The sequence below is a fragment of the Agelaius phoeniceus genome, chromosome 3 (genome assembly GCF_051311805.1).
Source record: "Agelaius phoeniceus isolate bAgePho1 chromosome 3, bAgePho1.hap1, whole genome shotgun sequence".
NCBI lineage: Eukaryota > Metazoa > Chordata > Aves > Passeriformes > Icteridae > Agelaius > Agelaius phoeniceus.
The window spans coordinates 71,273,728-71,289,527 of record NC_135267.1 but is presented as its reverse complement, the minus strand read 5'-3'; the positions used below and the strand labels follow the sequence as shown (position 1 = coordinate 71,289,527).

General features: G+C 41.0%; 1 protein-coding gene across 3 annotated transcripts; it reads right to left on the bottom strand.

Annotated features, from left to right (window-relative positions):
- Positions 1-215: 215 nt before the first annotated feature.
- Positions 216-14,501, bottom strand: GNG4 (G protein subunit gamma 4). Of its 3 annotated transcripts, none has more exons than XM_054629804.2 (3): positions 14,216-14,501; positions 7,787-7,892; positions 216-1,494 (listed from the first exon to the last, which is right to left on the bottom strand). In XM_054629804.2, exons 2-3 carry the CDS (start codon positions 7,880-7,882, stop codon positions 1,366-1,368), a joined length of 225 nt encoding a protein of 74 aa, XP_054485779.1. In that variant the 5' UTR covers positions 7,883-7,892; positions 14,216-14,501; the 3' UTR covers positions 216-1,365. The 3 variants fall into 3 exon arrangements, with proteins under 3 accessions (XP_054485779.1, XP_077031695.1, XP_054485778.2); XM_077175580.1 differs by lacking the exon at positions 14,216-14,501 and adding an exon at positions 7,990-8,399; XM_054629803.2 differs by lacking the exon at positions 14,216-14,501 and adding an exon at positions 8,036-8,397.
- Between the last annotated feature and the right edge of the window lie 1,299 nt (positions 14,502-15,800).

Here is a 15,800-nt window from a genome sequence, read left to right as displayed (position 1 = left end):
TTCCTCAGCTAGTTTTTTTGCCTTGCAGGTATTTAAGATGTTGATGGAATAAAGTTTGTGCAGAGGAAGGGAGGAAGCTTGATCTCGTATGGGTGGCTTTTCAGAGTCTCAGCTCAGACTGGTGCAGTTCTCCAACTAAATTGTCTCCTGCCTTACAGGGCTGGCTGATACACTGGACATATCAGGTACTGCACTGAGACAACTGTACTAATGCATCAGATTGAAAAAGAGCTTTTATTTTTTTTAATAAGGAGAAGAACAACAACAAAAAAAGTGTCTAAAGTAACAGTTGCTTCCATCAGGTGCCTTGTAGGAGCTTAATTTTACTTCATGAAGAAGGCAGTCTTATTTCACATCTCATTCTTTTCTTCTCACTGCACTTTAAAATTGAAACAAAGAAACATTCCAGAACCTCCACAAATTACTTGCTGACAACTCAACTAATCTGTGGCCACAAAATGTACAAACATAGTGGCTGTCAACAGCACGGTGGTCTTGCTGCATATCCTAGAACAACATTTATTTACCATTAATCTACATCCCCATAAAGTCCTACTCTCACAGGCAAAAGCATGTAGAGGGCTGCTCAGAAAATGTAATTCCCCTCTCTGTGCTGTTCAGGGCAGTTTTACACCTCCCACTAAAACTCTCAGGAACAGTTACTTCACAGTTCAGTTTACTTTCTAAATAATTTAAATCATTACCATTCAAAATAAGATACAAGCAACCACAGTTTTCTACATTTTTATTGATGCAATCCTGATGTGTAACTATACATCTTCATTCTGCTCGTAGCTACAATGGCACTTTACTAAGATTGTTTTTGTAGTCAAGAAAAAACAGTCTTCAGAAAACATATTTACAGACACCACTTACTGTATAAGACCAATCACTGTAAATATTGTAAATCACTGGGACTTTTTCCTAAAAAGTGCTACTTGAGGAAAAGGTCACACTACTCTCTTTAGATAGAAATTTGTAAAGGCAATTGAATTGAATTCACCTTCCAAAGAAAATAAGAATGTTAAAAATAGCTTCAAGAATTGATACGACTCATTTAGATCCCAGAAAAATCTATCACTGGCAAAGATACCTACAATTTGATACTGTACTTGGTATTTTCACTAAGACCAAAAGAATATTTATGAAGTACTGAAATTAAACTTGTACATTGCTCTGAAAGATAAGCATTACCTTGAATTTTTCTTTTTTTATTTTTTTTTAATTTTAAGGGGGTTTTTAGCCAAAATTGCACTAAAATATTGTAGTTATGGGGTAAGTGTTGACATCTGAGGAAAAAAATGCTAAAAGCATGCAACACTGATACCAAGTTTTAGCAGATGACATTTTTAATTGAAAACTGACTCAAAGGATAGTACAAAAGAGTTTCTTCTCCCTAAAGGGATTTTCAGATGCAGGTACAGGAATAATAAGGGGATCTTCTCCAATGTGTGCATCACAATAGGCCAATAAATCTGCTGCAGCCTTGGATACCTAATAGAAGAGAAGAGAGAACTACTGTAACACTTAATTCTGAACCAATCTGAATTGCAGAAATATTTTTCAGAGAACAAATGATAATGAAAGCTATCGTAAAACAGGGAGTAGATTGCTTTATCCTTTAAATATTAGACACATCTCTCAATTTGTTCTTCCCAGGCTTAGTAATCCTTACACACATTTTATCTAACATAGTGGCATAGGTGGTATTGATTGATATCATCCATGTCGAGCTGTTCCTCTGCATCAGAAGGAGGTCAGGAGCACACAGTCATTAAAACATTTATATGATAACCACCCATAAGCAATAAGGATTCTCCTTGAAGTGTCTGTTTCTGTAGAGAAACCTGCTTCAGCTCTTACTCCCATTCATTGGTTTTAAGGTTTTCCATACACACTCTCTCTACCCTCTGCTCCTCTGATTGCAAAATAAAAAGTTCTTTAGGCACATGACCATGGGATTGAAAAGAAATAATAAATCAGGAACAAAACTTGAACATCATGTGTCATAGCTCTCATTTAAGTAAAATACTGCTCTTTTCAATGAAGCAAGACTAATGTCTTCTGCTTAGTAAATTACTGTAAGTAGTCCTTTATTCACAGCATTCATTTAAATTTTAGCGCTATATTAATATTTTTTAACATAATATTTTTATACTTCTAAAACAAATAATTCTCAGGTCGCCAAATTCAGAACATGAGTTTATGCTTACTGAAAAGTCTATAAAAATACAAACACATGCAAAAATGTAGCTATGTGTTGAATATTTGCAATGCAAGCTATTTTGCAGTAAATGAAAAATGAAATATTAAACCTTGTAATTTTTGCAGCTTCATGTCATAAGAATGTTGGTGGCAGTAGGCTGTAGTGACTCACTTATTTTTTCAATAATTTAGAAGGTATATACAATTATTTTTGTTCTGATCAGTCAGTAAGATATTCACAGCTATCTGTATCTCTTTGCTTTGGTGAATTATTGGGTTTTCAATATTCTTATAGTTGAGAAAATGAATCTGGAGTCTTTACAAAGAAGTCTTTTCTCTGAGCACTGTGACAGCTTGTCCCTCATCAAACACCAGGGTTAGCATGTTTGCACAACCAGAGTGAAGAGAAGAAACAAATTCCCATCTCTGGTATTTTTCTAGCAGGTGTGTCCCCAGTTTTGCTTTAAGCTTCCCCACGCCCTGCTTGCTTTGACATGAACCCAGCCTATTGTAGGCTTCAGGTTAGATCTATGAAGTCAATGGGTATTGAATCAGAATTTGCATGAAATTTGAATGAACTTCTGAAGATTGTTAATTTTCTTTATTTTTAATTTCTGTATGTCTTTGTAGAATGCTTAAACCTATGGAGAACCTGTGGTTGGCACCCCAGTATAGACTATTCCCCCAATGGAGGAAATGAGTGTTAAGGTTATTTAAAATCAGCTTGTCTATGAATTGGCCTGTAAGACAAAAGGGTGGCAGAGACACTACATATGAAAAGAAGGCTGCTGGGCACAGGTGAAAAAGAAAACTGAAAAAAGTCAGAAGAGATGTTCACAAAGACCAGTGTTTCTCAAGAAAGAAGCAGGTAAAACAAAAATGTGTTGAAAGTTACAGACCTCAAAGTACAAAGGATTGTAATGATTTTCCTGTAATGATCTTGTTAGTTTTATGCACGGATAAGCAACATCAGCCCAAGTATATTGCTTTTCATTCAATGGAAGAGAAGTACAATTGCAGACCACATTCTTAGGAGGGAGAAACCCAATAATACAATTTCCTGTTTCTCACATATTACTGTGCTTTGATATGATATAACAAAAAAAAAAGGATGTTTCACTAGTCAAAGCTCAGCATACATTTTTGTGTCTAACTTGTCCTGTAATGCTGGTAAGAATGTTGTGAAGCAGAGTAACACATTCACAGAATCATCTGGGTTGGAAAAGACCTTTGAAATGATCAAGTCCAGCCTTTGACCTAATGCCACCTTGTCAACTAGACCATGGCACTTGGTGCCACACCCAGTCTCTTCTTAACTCCAGGGATGGCAACTCCACCACCTCCCTGGGCATCCCACTCCAATGCCCCCTCACCCCTTTCTGTGAAGAGAAAGCCTTCCTTCAATGTCACACTGTTTAAGTCACATTTTAGTTTGCTTTTAAGCAAACCATAGTACAATTTATTTAAAAACCAACCTGCAACAAGAAACTGAGGAACATGATCTTTGTCACAATCTAAACCTGCACTAGACCATATATTTTCATCCCTTAAACAAATAAAAGGTTTTGAGAGGAAAAACCCTCCCACTGGGATTACAGTAGTCATCAAAAAAAGTGAATTATAACCATTTCTTCACTAAAAGTAGAGTAACTTAGGCCTGCACAGTGGAATAATGACCATTCACAACAGGGAGTTAAATGAGCTGATCACAGTCGAGGAGCAATGAAAACACGAGTTCCTGCGGCTGTGAGCGGCGTTGGCAAAGCCAGACCTGTGGCCCAAAAAAGAGCAAAATACAATACTGCCTCCAGCAAATTTCCTTCTCAGAGTCCTTATTGGGAAGAGCAGGAAGGCCTGTGCCCTGAGCATGGCACAAGGCTCCAGCAGGGATAGTGCTTTGGCACAGGCAGCCCCCAGAGGTGCCCCACGGCCGGGGCTGTGCTCTACACACTGATGTGCTGATCGTCCCATTGTGCCACGGAAGGAGTGTAATGCAGCCCAATCTATCCTAGCTGTTACTTGCCTTCAGGGTTATTTGTAGCTCAATGTTGTTGGACAGCTTCAAAATAGCTTTTCCTAAGAATTAAAATAAATGCATGGGATTTGAATATTCAAATGCAGTGAACACATTTATCATGTCACCTTTCCTACGCAATACGGCTTGGTCTGCAAATTCAAAGTAATTTATACATATTGCAGAAGTGGCTAAAGAGAAAAAATCAGACTCTAGTTTGATTGATGAATTCTATCAGAAAGTTAACATCTCATTTTTAAAAAATCTTTTAAGGTGTATGGATTAAAAGATGGAATATATATGTATCACACTGATCTCACATTTTGTAGAACTACTTTTACTCTCACAAAAAACACATCTGGTTATCAAATTAACAATAGGGAAAAAATCCAACAAATCACTCAACCTTGATGCTTTAAAGAATTAGTCTCAGGAGGACTGTGAAATTTTACCATTATATTTCAGAATAGCAGAGGTGATAAAAACTGCCAGAGTTAGTACATCCTGTTAGCTGCACTAATAATTATAAGCTTCAGTGACGGGGCAAAATGCTGCAATTACAATGTCTTCTGCCTTGTCATGGATTGTGACTAATTACCATCCTTGCTACAACACCCACTTTGCTTATCCTTTACATCTAAAACAAAGACATTCACAAACAATTATTGGCATTCTCACTGTTCATCTTCCAACAATATTCAGGACCAGTTAGGAATATTTCCTATCTTCCTTAGGAAAAAGAAAATGGAATGATAACTGATATGCCAAGGGTCTTAAATGTCAGAGCACTGCTTGCAAAGAAAAGGTTAAGTAGTGCTTTATTTGAGGACAACTCTGATAAACACCAATACTAACTTTGCTTTCTCAATTTTGCTGCTAGCATCTTGAGAAGACATATTATTCTACTAGGCACAAGGCCACTGTTCACCTGATTTACTTTGGTGTTTCCTAGCTTGGAATCTGCATTTCCAGCTTCCTACTTACTTCTCCTTTATAACTCTAGCTGTTCCTTTGCCAGGTAAGACAGGTTCAAATATGATCCTTCTGGCATTCCTGTGGTTCACAAAAAACCCACAGTAATCCTCCTTCCAGCTACTGATCAATACACCAATAACTCCATCCTCCTCTTTCGAGTTGTCCTGCTTCTTTCACACCTCAGCAGCGAGTTGTCTTTGTGGAACCTCAGAACACAGCCCTTCTTTGCTGCTCTGACTGGCTAGAGGACTTAATAGGACTTCTTAAATTAGTTGAAAAATCCAGAACACAGTGGGGAGTCAGCATCTATCAACATGCATTTTAATTGTGTAGACCCAACTCTTGCTGGTTACGGCAGCTACTGTGCATTGGAAACAAAGTGCCTCTGTAGTAGAAAAATAAACTGGAACTTCTGATTTTCCCAGTCAATACACAGACACCTCTTCCATGTTAGCAATGTGGTCTTGCCTATTGTGGCAATAACAACTTGGCTATAGGTATTTGCAAAAGAGGCTTTAATTAAATCATTTGGAAAGCCCTGGTGTTTTGTTAAATTTCTAACTAGTTTAATCAGATGCAAAACACTAGGAAAAAAGGAAGTAAGTTCATTTATCTACCTTTACAGTAATGATCTGAGAACTTAAAATCTCCAGTTGAAACCACTGGAAAGTCCCTTAATAAAATTTGACTGTGCTGAAACACACACTTAACTGATTGAAGATTAAAAAGCCAAGCAGATTTTGAAGGAATAAAAAGCCCATCAACCGCTTCTCACAGTCCCTCATATGCTTGTTCAGAGAAATTCTTGAAATTAGAGCAATTTGAAAAGTTATATTTGTTTTATGTTAGTGTAGGAGCCCTCATAATTCTGAAACATGCCAAATTTTCTTTGGTGTGTTTTTGGTCCCAGGCTATTTCAAAAAGTGAAATAATTGCACTTTCAAGCTACCTGTTTTTTAGGTCTGCCACATTTGTAATAACTGTGTTCATTTTAATTAAACTGACTGTAAAAATAACCCGTGTCTTTCTTGCAGCTATGTCTTGCACATGTAATTAAGAATGTTATACACCTAACTAATGGAGCTATTTGCAAAACTGACCTAATGATGTGGGACATGACAGTTACCACTGCATATATAGAAGCAAGTTTAAGGCAATCTACTAAGAATCAGCAATTTCAAATGCCAGTAAACTGGGACAATTTCAAATGCCAAACGACTTTGATTTTGATCTTTCCAACCCTTTCCTCTGCCACCCACACCCTCCCTTGTCAGTTCTGTTCATGCATCTGCACCATGACCTGAGCTGGGACTAACCAAGGCAGACCTTTTTCTACTGCAGGAAGCAAACACCTGTCCCTGTGAACAGGTTATGTGATGAATTTGTGACACACTATGAAATAGAGAAACTACTTTTGCAAATTCAGTGGTCTTACAAGACATCATTAAAAACTGCCACAAAACACAGTGACTGAAATGTCTTTTATCATATGAGCAAGATTGACCTCTCATGTGAATTGCACTAACATTTCTGAATTCTAAATATTACTTCTCCAGCTGGTGAGTCTCTGATCTGAGACTATTTTAAAAATCATAACTATATACTACTGTCCCCATGCTGACTACATGCAGACTTTCAGCACACAGGATGGATGGACTAACAGACTGAGTTAAGACTACATGAAGATTTCAATGTACAACATTTTTAAATTGTCCTACTGAATTAATAGTGTCAGTTACAGTTTGTAACAACTCAGTTACAGTTGTTTGTAGAGAACTGGGTAATTTCAGTGCATTACTTTTTAAAGATGGAAAGACTAAAAACTTCTTCCTTGTAGACACTGGATTTTTTATCAAAATAATTATTCCCTATTTTCAGAGGAAAAGAGCAAAATAAATGAGCATTGCTTTCTTAAAAAGTTCTACGGCATTTTTAGCTTCAGGTCCTTGATATTTCACAAAGTTTTAGCCTAGTGGAAAGCAGAATGACACGCAAGAATAATCCACAGGATTTTTTGGTTAAAAAACCTGAAATGCTCTGTTTAATAGCGCCTTTAATGATTATATTTAATCCACAAGAGGCATGATGGAACCAAATCTTCACATACAACATGTTATCAAGTGTGAAGAATCATAACTGCACATTGCAATCGTACACTTTCTTGTGCAATGGCGTCTGCACTAAAACAAAACAAAGCAAAGCAATTCAGCTTGTCTCATCATTATCCAAAAATTTTGCAATATCTTAAAGACTTATTCCAAATCTTAAAGGAGAAAAACCAAGAAACCATAGCTGCACTTCTATTCAGCTACAGGTGGCAAAGAAGAGCACTTGTGCACCCACCAGCTGATTTTAAGCATTTCACAAAATACCACTTTTGACAAATGTAACAGACACTCACACAGAAGCAGACTTGAAGCCAGGCTTTGGAAATCTCTACACTAGAATCCACCAGTCGGTCTGTAACTCACTCACAGTACTGAATATTGTTTTATTGCTCAACACAGATTCTTGATTTCTGCATTATTAAGGGCATGCTGTTCACCAGACTAGTCAGTGAATTCAAAATATCAACAATAAGTCTAACTTTACCTTTATTCTATCCATGTATGCTTCCATTTTTAATTGCTCCACAGCTTTCCTGGCTTGAGAAATACTGGTTGTACTGTTTGACACTAGTTCCTTCATTCTGCTTTTCCTGGAAGAGATGAAGTTGAGACCATTTAAAGAGCAGGTAGCAAATGCAGCAATCACTGAGAGGACAATTGTCTGAACTCTAACCAGCCCTTGCCCACCACATCAACACTGCCAGGCTGTTTGTCATGAATACAAAGCAGACACCATTTATTTCTGTCCTCTTGCAACATGGCAGTTTATTGCATTATATATTTGCATCCTTGATCATCAGCATTCTGCCTGAATCCTGCAAATGACATACAAATGCAGACCACATGACCATGACTTCAGCGTGAAAATGGTTGCCCTGGTTCACGTTGCCAACGCAGAACAGCTGCTCACAAACAGACTTTGCAGGCATTGCACAGTTTGGCTCCACGCCCCAGTTACACCTAGGAACATCAAAACAACCTCAGAAATGTGTGCAGTGGAAATTAATGCCACACCACTCTCACCAAGCATCAGAGAGAAATTCTAAGATAGAGAATGAGTCAGAATTCTGACTATCAATAAAAGAAGTTTAGAAATGAGGTAACAGATTAAGAAGAAATAATGCAGAGGTTTCCAACTTTTTGCTTAGACACCCCAGCAAAGTCTAAAGATGATTAAACCCAGTACAGTATGCTGTACAGTACAGGATGCTTTATTTTTAAGAGACCTGCAGCTCTTGGGAAGGGACATGCTAGGTAAGGCATGGCAGCCTTTGGTTCTGTTGCATTGCTCCTCCCTGAGGGATTAAATCAGCTCAATATCCAGCAGTCCTCAGCACTGTTACCAAATGAGTCAAGACATCCACATTCAGACCCTGACTTACAATATCTGTGCCAGAGGTGGCCACAGGTTAGACCCCCTTGTGCTGACACCTCTATGCAGCACTGGCCCAGCACAAGGAACAGTCACTGTTGGAAGTCACTGGAGGTTGGACTAAGGCCACATGGAAAGATGATGGGGTACAGATGACCTAGACAGGTCCCAGACTAGCTGTATTACCTAGTAAGACTGGATGCTGAGGTTTCAATCAGGCAACATTCCCCTGTAGTCCTTACCACAAGGGCCACCTGCAGCCAGATTAGTCTGGCACCAAGCCTCAGAAACCAACACAAAGTTCAGCAAAATGCAAAGGACACAGAGTGTGAGAGGCAGACACAGGAGAAAAACACACACACACAAGGAGGCATTTTGCACTGCTGCCAAAGCACTTTTAGGCTCAGGCCCTTCAAAATTAATACTTCCAGCCTATTTCTGGATAAGAAGCAAACACCTAGAACCACACAAATTTCCCTTCTTGAACCTTGATAGCTTACCTGATCCAGCCACTGGGGTGTGAGATACAAACAGGAAATAAAGTAGGACACTGGAAATGCTCTTACAAAAAAACCTGTATGTACAGTGAATGCCCCTGTTAGACTCAAGAGAAGTACCCAATCCATAGTACAGAAAGAATGGAGGAATAATTTTTTAACTGCTTTGATTTTGCAAAACACAAATGCTCAGAGACAAGGCAAAGACAGCTGTTTCTTCTCACAGCCTGGTATGAAACAAATTGTTTCTAAAAATCAGTAACCTGTGCTGTAAAATAGATGGTGTAATACAAATGCCATGGTGGGCCATGCTCAACACTAATTTGAAGAAACAATAGAATCCTTTTCTCTCAGGTCTAGTATAAGTCAAGGCAGGGAAATGCTACTTGAAAATATATCAAAACAAGACAAACAAAACAAGAGCTTTAGCATATGCCAAGACAAAGAACAGGTTTTCTGCATATACATGTGTCATTTGAATGGAACACAAGTTTCCCCCTTGTGTGCTCTGATGAAATAAAATCGTGTCAGAACACAGCAGGTTCTTTGTCTTAATCTTTGTTTACAATTTTTTAAACTCATATTCCTTACAAGGCACAGGACTGAATACATGTGGAGGAACTGGCTTTGCACAAAATGCCACGTACTGTATGAAAATCCACAACCAAGCCACAGCCTCCAATCCATTCTGAGATGTGTTTTGACTTGCAGTGGAAAGTCAAACAGCAGAAAGGATACAAGACATTCACAAAAGGAAAAGGCTCTGAATTACAGCACATCTCTGGACTTTTTGTTTGACTCAACCTCCTCACTTTTAAGTACCAACCTATCCATAAAAATTAGAATAAACACATTTAGCTTTGTTTACAAAATGATACCTCCATAAGAGTGAATAATTTAAATTTTATCATCTCCACATCTATGTTACTAGTGATCACAAAGTCAAAAATATCAAAGCTAAATCAAGTCAGAGGCCTTTCTACATTTGCCACAAAAATTTAAATTAAACTGAATTAAGCAACTGCAACTCCCTGAACAGTCCAGAGAATTCCAGATCTCCCACACTTTTCTGGCAATTCACTCACTCATACTGTAAAAGCTATAAACATTAGAGTAAGACAATTTGAATTGTCACTAGCTACAACAATGTTGGCAAGAACAGTGTTCACAGTACTTCCAGCCAGTGTTTAAGCATTAACAGAATAAGGATTGAGTTAAGTCCATAGTATAATGTTGAAAAGGCTATTAGGCATAAAAATGCTTCTAAAAATTCAAAGCATGTTTCTAAAGCAGATAATATATCCTTACCTATATTCTGAAATACCAAATAGGAAAATTTAAAAAAAGAAAATATGTATCTTGACTAGTAAAGCATTTCACAGTATCAAAAACCAACCAGAATGTGAGGCTTCATAAAAAAAAAGAACTTCAAAACTAAAAAAAAAAGTCTGGCACTAGGCATTTCAGACATGGGAGAAAATTTCCACTTATCCCCAGCAAGAGGTTTCTTTATACTCTGAAGCACAAACATTTGTTCTGTTCCAAATCCTTGGCCTTTACATGCATTTAAATATTTAACTACTATATTTCTGGAAGTGTTTAGCATCCATTTAAGTATTTAATTTTCTACAGACAGATATGGTTCCATAACTTTGTGGGACTGACTTCTCCTCACATACCAAGCTACACAGACCTCCACCTTCTCTCACTCTCTGCAAACACTGTACATACCTGTGCATCATTTAAGGCCCTGTTACATATGGTGTGATGTTGAAAATGAGAATTGTACCCACTTTCAAACCAGGCTGTGATAAAGATCCTTGTTGCAGACAAAACTTTGTATGACACTTGATTCTATTCTCCTTAGGACCTATGACAATAACCTTAAGCTTAATAGTCTTTAATGAAATAAAATTGTTACTTAGAAATACAGCTCTGGAGAGAACAGAAATTTTAATTACAAGAGAATCTATTACACACCCATCCCCTGGAATGAGGAAGCCTCTCCTTCAAACACCCTCTCACAGGATGTGTTTCATCTGAGGCTGCAGCCGGACAAATGGATCTGATCCTCTCTCTTAAGATGACTCCTCTTAAACTGTCCAAGTATTCTCCAGGCCTTCAGTCCCACAGAAAGGCACATTTGTCTTTATATTGTACCTGGCTGAGCAGTCTACAGGATCATGGAATGGCTTATATTGGAAGGCACCTTTAAACATCACCTGGTTCAAGGCCCCTGCAATGAGCAGGAGCATCCTCTACTGTAACAAGTTGCTCAGGGCCCTATCCAAGACCTGGAATGTTTCCAGGGATGGAGCATCCACCACTTCTCTGGGTAACCTGTTACAGTGTTTCACCACACTCACAGTAAAGTTTTTTTCCTTACATCTGGTCTTAATCAGCCCTCTCTAGCTTAAAACCATTACCCTTTGTCCTTTCACAACTAACCCTGCTAAAAATTTTGTCCCAGATTTTCTTTTAAGCCTCTTTTTATTACTGGCTGCAGTAAGGTCTCCCTGGAGCCTTTGCTTCCCTAGGATGAACAATTCCAACTATTTCAGATATTCCTCATACAAGAGGTGCTCCAGCCCCTCGATATCCTGGTGTCCCTCTCCTGGACTGGCTCCAACAGGTCAATGTCCTTGCCGTGCTGGGGACCCCAGAGCTGGGTGCTGTGTGGATGCAGTGCTACCAGAGCTGAGCACAGGGGCAGAATCACCTCCCTTGACCAGCTGACCACATTGCTTTTGATGTTTAAAAGGAGCAGCTTCTCCCCATCATTTGAATTACCTAAAACCCCTGGAACCAGAAATTCTCCGCTGGGTTTGCTGCTGCTCTTTCCTGGCTGTTTTTAGGTTGGATCAATGCAGGCACACAGAGGCCCTGATAATCACTGTAGTTACAGTAACTGTGCTAAGGAGCAGCCTTCATGCAGCCTACATGTCACTGCTGCAGGCAGCAGACCTGGATTATAGAGGAGCTCATTTATCCAGAGTATTTTTGTGCAGCACACGAGTTCATTGACCTGGTCTCTATTGATTCCTTTCTTTTAGGGGAACACTGGCGGGGCTAACGAAGAGCAGCGACAGCAGCTACACAGCCTTTTTTAGCCAAACAGTTTCTGCTGACTGGCACCCCACAGCAGACAGCCCTTTCCTAAAGCATCACTCCTGAGAGCTGCACAGCGACAGCCTCCCAGCCAGCTGCATTTTCTGGTGTTTTGTTTTGTTTTGCTTACCTTACCTCATCCTTTTTCTGGGTGCACGTAACTCATGTGTGCCGAAGTTCTTCATTTCCCAGGCTCCTAAAAATGCTTGTGAAGAGCAGCTTTTCCTTTTTTGTTTTACAATGAATGATTGTACCCAACAGTGCTTCAAAGGCAAATTTATCTTATTATAATGCATAAAGCTGCATAAAGATTTGCAGGTATAGCTTGATGCTGCATTGGGGTAAGGAGTGCAACCTTTGCTTACTAAACATTACAAATACTTGTTAGTAAAATGCAGAAAAAGTCTAAAAACTTGAGTAACATAGAAGCAAAATTGACTTTTCAAGCTCTTCAAGATGGATTTCTATAAGAAACAGGGATGAAATGCTGCAATGTCCCCCCCCTCTAGCTCCAAGTACAATCTTACAATGCCATACCATAAAAGTGACCTCTGGAACTCAATCTGAAAAGTCCTAAACCAAATTGCTGCCTTAACCTAAAGTCATGGACCTGAAATTACTAGATTAGAAAACCTGAGGTTGACAACTCCAAAGAACACCTTCCACACAAGCTCTATACTTTGTGGACCACACAGCCCAGTAGGAAAGTTGAGCCAATCAATCATTCAACTAAGTCCCAGTGACATTAGTGGGAATCATCCCTGGATATCACATCCTAAATTGAGGAAAGATCAGCACATTTAATTATCCCCTTGCAGGAACATAAACAGGAAAATTTACAGCCTCACAGCTGTTCGATGCCAAACTGGTATACTAAAGAAATTAAAAGAAAAAAAACCAAAGAAAAAGAAATGGAAAGAAACCCAACTTCCCCTGCTACCTCAGTTCTTACTCTACGATTTACAGCAACTGATGTAGCTCTGTAAAGAGAGAGGCAGAGTAAGGAATCCTTTTCTTTTTCTATCTCATGGCTGCACAAAGAAATACAAGAAAATTACTGCAGCTTTTCACTCCATCTCCTAAAAAGAAGCTTAGTAGTACAAGCAGAAATTATTAGATTAAAAGCAATGTGAACTATTGTTCACAATAAGGAACGAATGCAATTTTCATACCATAAACGTGCTGACTTTGAAAATAACTTCTCTTCATGTAACTGCAAATCAGTGGAACTCCAGCAGCTTAGTCTAACATATCCAGTACTATATCCAGTCCAATTGTCAAGTTCCAAAAATTCTTGCCGTCATACCCAAATTTTTGCTCAAAATTATAATCTTGCTTCTCAACATTAAAAAAAAACAAAGGAAACAAGGGCTGAACTAATGTGATATTTCCCAAGGACAATCTTTTTGTGCAATATTATTTATCATCAGCATACAGGTTATGTGAACATATAGCCCAGCAAACCATCAGAGATTTCAAAAGTCTTGAGGCAGAAAGATTTTTCCTGGCTACTGTTTTACCTCTTTAGCTAATTTTGAAAGATAGCTGTGAGCTTTCAAAGAAATACACAGGAAATTTTGATTCTTCCTCTTAAACCCCGCTTAAAAGGCATTTGAACAGAATTGTAACCTACAATGCAGGGAGAGCTTCTCCGGGAAACCCGGCACTGCATTACCAGCAGGGTAGAAGCGTTTTTTAAGTTGTTATTCCGAGTTTTCTGTCTGCCTGCACTGCCCTAATGGCTCTGCTGTGCAGCAGCTCCCAGCAGCTCACATCAGTGGTTACCGCCAGCAGCAGCCGGGCAGCGGGAGCTCTTCCTCCGGCAGGGCAGCCAGCCAGCAGGAAAAGCGGCCACTTCCTTCAGCCTTCGCCCCAGGCAGAGAGGAGGAGGAAGGAGCAGCCGGCAGAGACCCCCTCCCCGCCGCCCGCAGGATACCTGGCTCGGGGCGGGCTCTCCGGAGGATGCTCCCGCCGGTGCCGCCGACAACGGAGCCCAAAGCCCGGCGCCGACTCCTGCGGATAACCGGGAAACTCCGGCTCGCCGCCGGTCCTTGCCTACCCGCAGCAGCCCACGGGAGCACCGGGATGCCGGGCGGAGCGGCCAAGGGATTCCCAGGACACCAGCGCCGACAAGAGAACCCCGCGGAAACCGCGACCCGCCCTGCGCCCCTCCCGGCACCTTCTCCCGCCCGGGCCCCTGGGCACTCCCTCCCTCTCTCCCTCCCTCCTTCCTTCCCTCCCGCCGTCCCTCCCTCGCCGTGAGGGCGCGGAGGCCGCGGGCAGCCCGGCCGGGGCACATGGCGCGGCGGGGCGGGGCGGCCGCGGCCCCGGTGCCGCCGCCCTCACGCTCCGCCTGCCTCTGTCCCTGCCGGCTCCTGCTGCAGCCGCCTCCTGCCCCGGCTCCAGCCGGCGCTAGGGATCAAGCGATCGTCCAGGTATTCTCAAACAGAATCACAGAGCACAGAAACAAAATCAATTAGGTTGGAAAAGACCTCTGAGATCATCGAGTCCAACCTCTGATCGAACACCACTCTCTCAACTAGACCGTGGCAATAAGTGCCATATCCAGTCTTCCCTTAAACGCATCCGGGAACAGTGACTCCAGCACGTCCCTGAGCAATCCATTCCAAAGTTTAACCACCATTTACGGGAAGAGATTCCTCCTGCTGTTCAAACTGAACCTCTCCTGGTACGGCTTGAGGCCATTCCCTCTCATCCTGTCACTTGTGACCTACAAGAAGAGAGACCGGCCCCCACCTGGCTACAGCCTCCTTCCCGGTGTAGAGAATACCAATGTCTCCCGAATTTCCTTTTCTCCAGGCTAAACATCCCCAGCCCTTGCAGCAACTCTTCACAGGACCTGAGTTCTCTTCACCAAGTTAATTTCCCTTCTCTGGACATGCTCCAGCAGCTCAGCATCCTTCCTGAATGGAGGGGCCCAAAACCGAACACAGAATACTGAGGGTGCAGCCGCACCAGTGCTGTGCACAGTACAGTCACTGCCCTGGCCTTGCTGGCCCCACTGTTGCTGATCCAGGCCAGGATGCCATGGGCCTTCTCAGCCACCGGGGCACAGCTGGCTCATGTTCAGCTGGGTGCTGACCAGCACCTCCGCATCCTTTTCCACTGGGCCACTTCCCAGCCACTCTGTCCCCAGCCTGTAGCGCTGTACCTCAAACAGCAAAGCCCAAATGGCACTGGGGTTTGGGGTGAGAGCCCACAGTGACTGTCCTGCCTCCACACCAAAAACCAGAAGGATGATGTAAAAGCTGGCCATGAGGAATGGAACTGCTGTGGGAAAGGGGCTGCTTAGACTCACCTTGTCAGGGCTAGTATGTCAGAACAATAGAATTCAGCTTCATAGATCAATTTTTATATGCTTCTCCCTATAAAAGCTGTATGGTTCAGCAGCATTTAAAAGTGCCAGTTAACATCTTTGAATGAAAATATTGTCAGCTGTGATAACCCATTGGCAGGATCACCAGTCTCATTAATTTTTTCCCCAGTAAGATGGCCGTTCC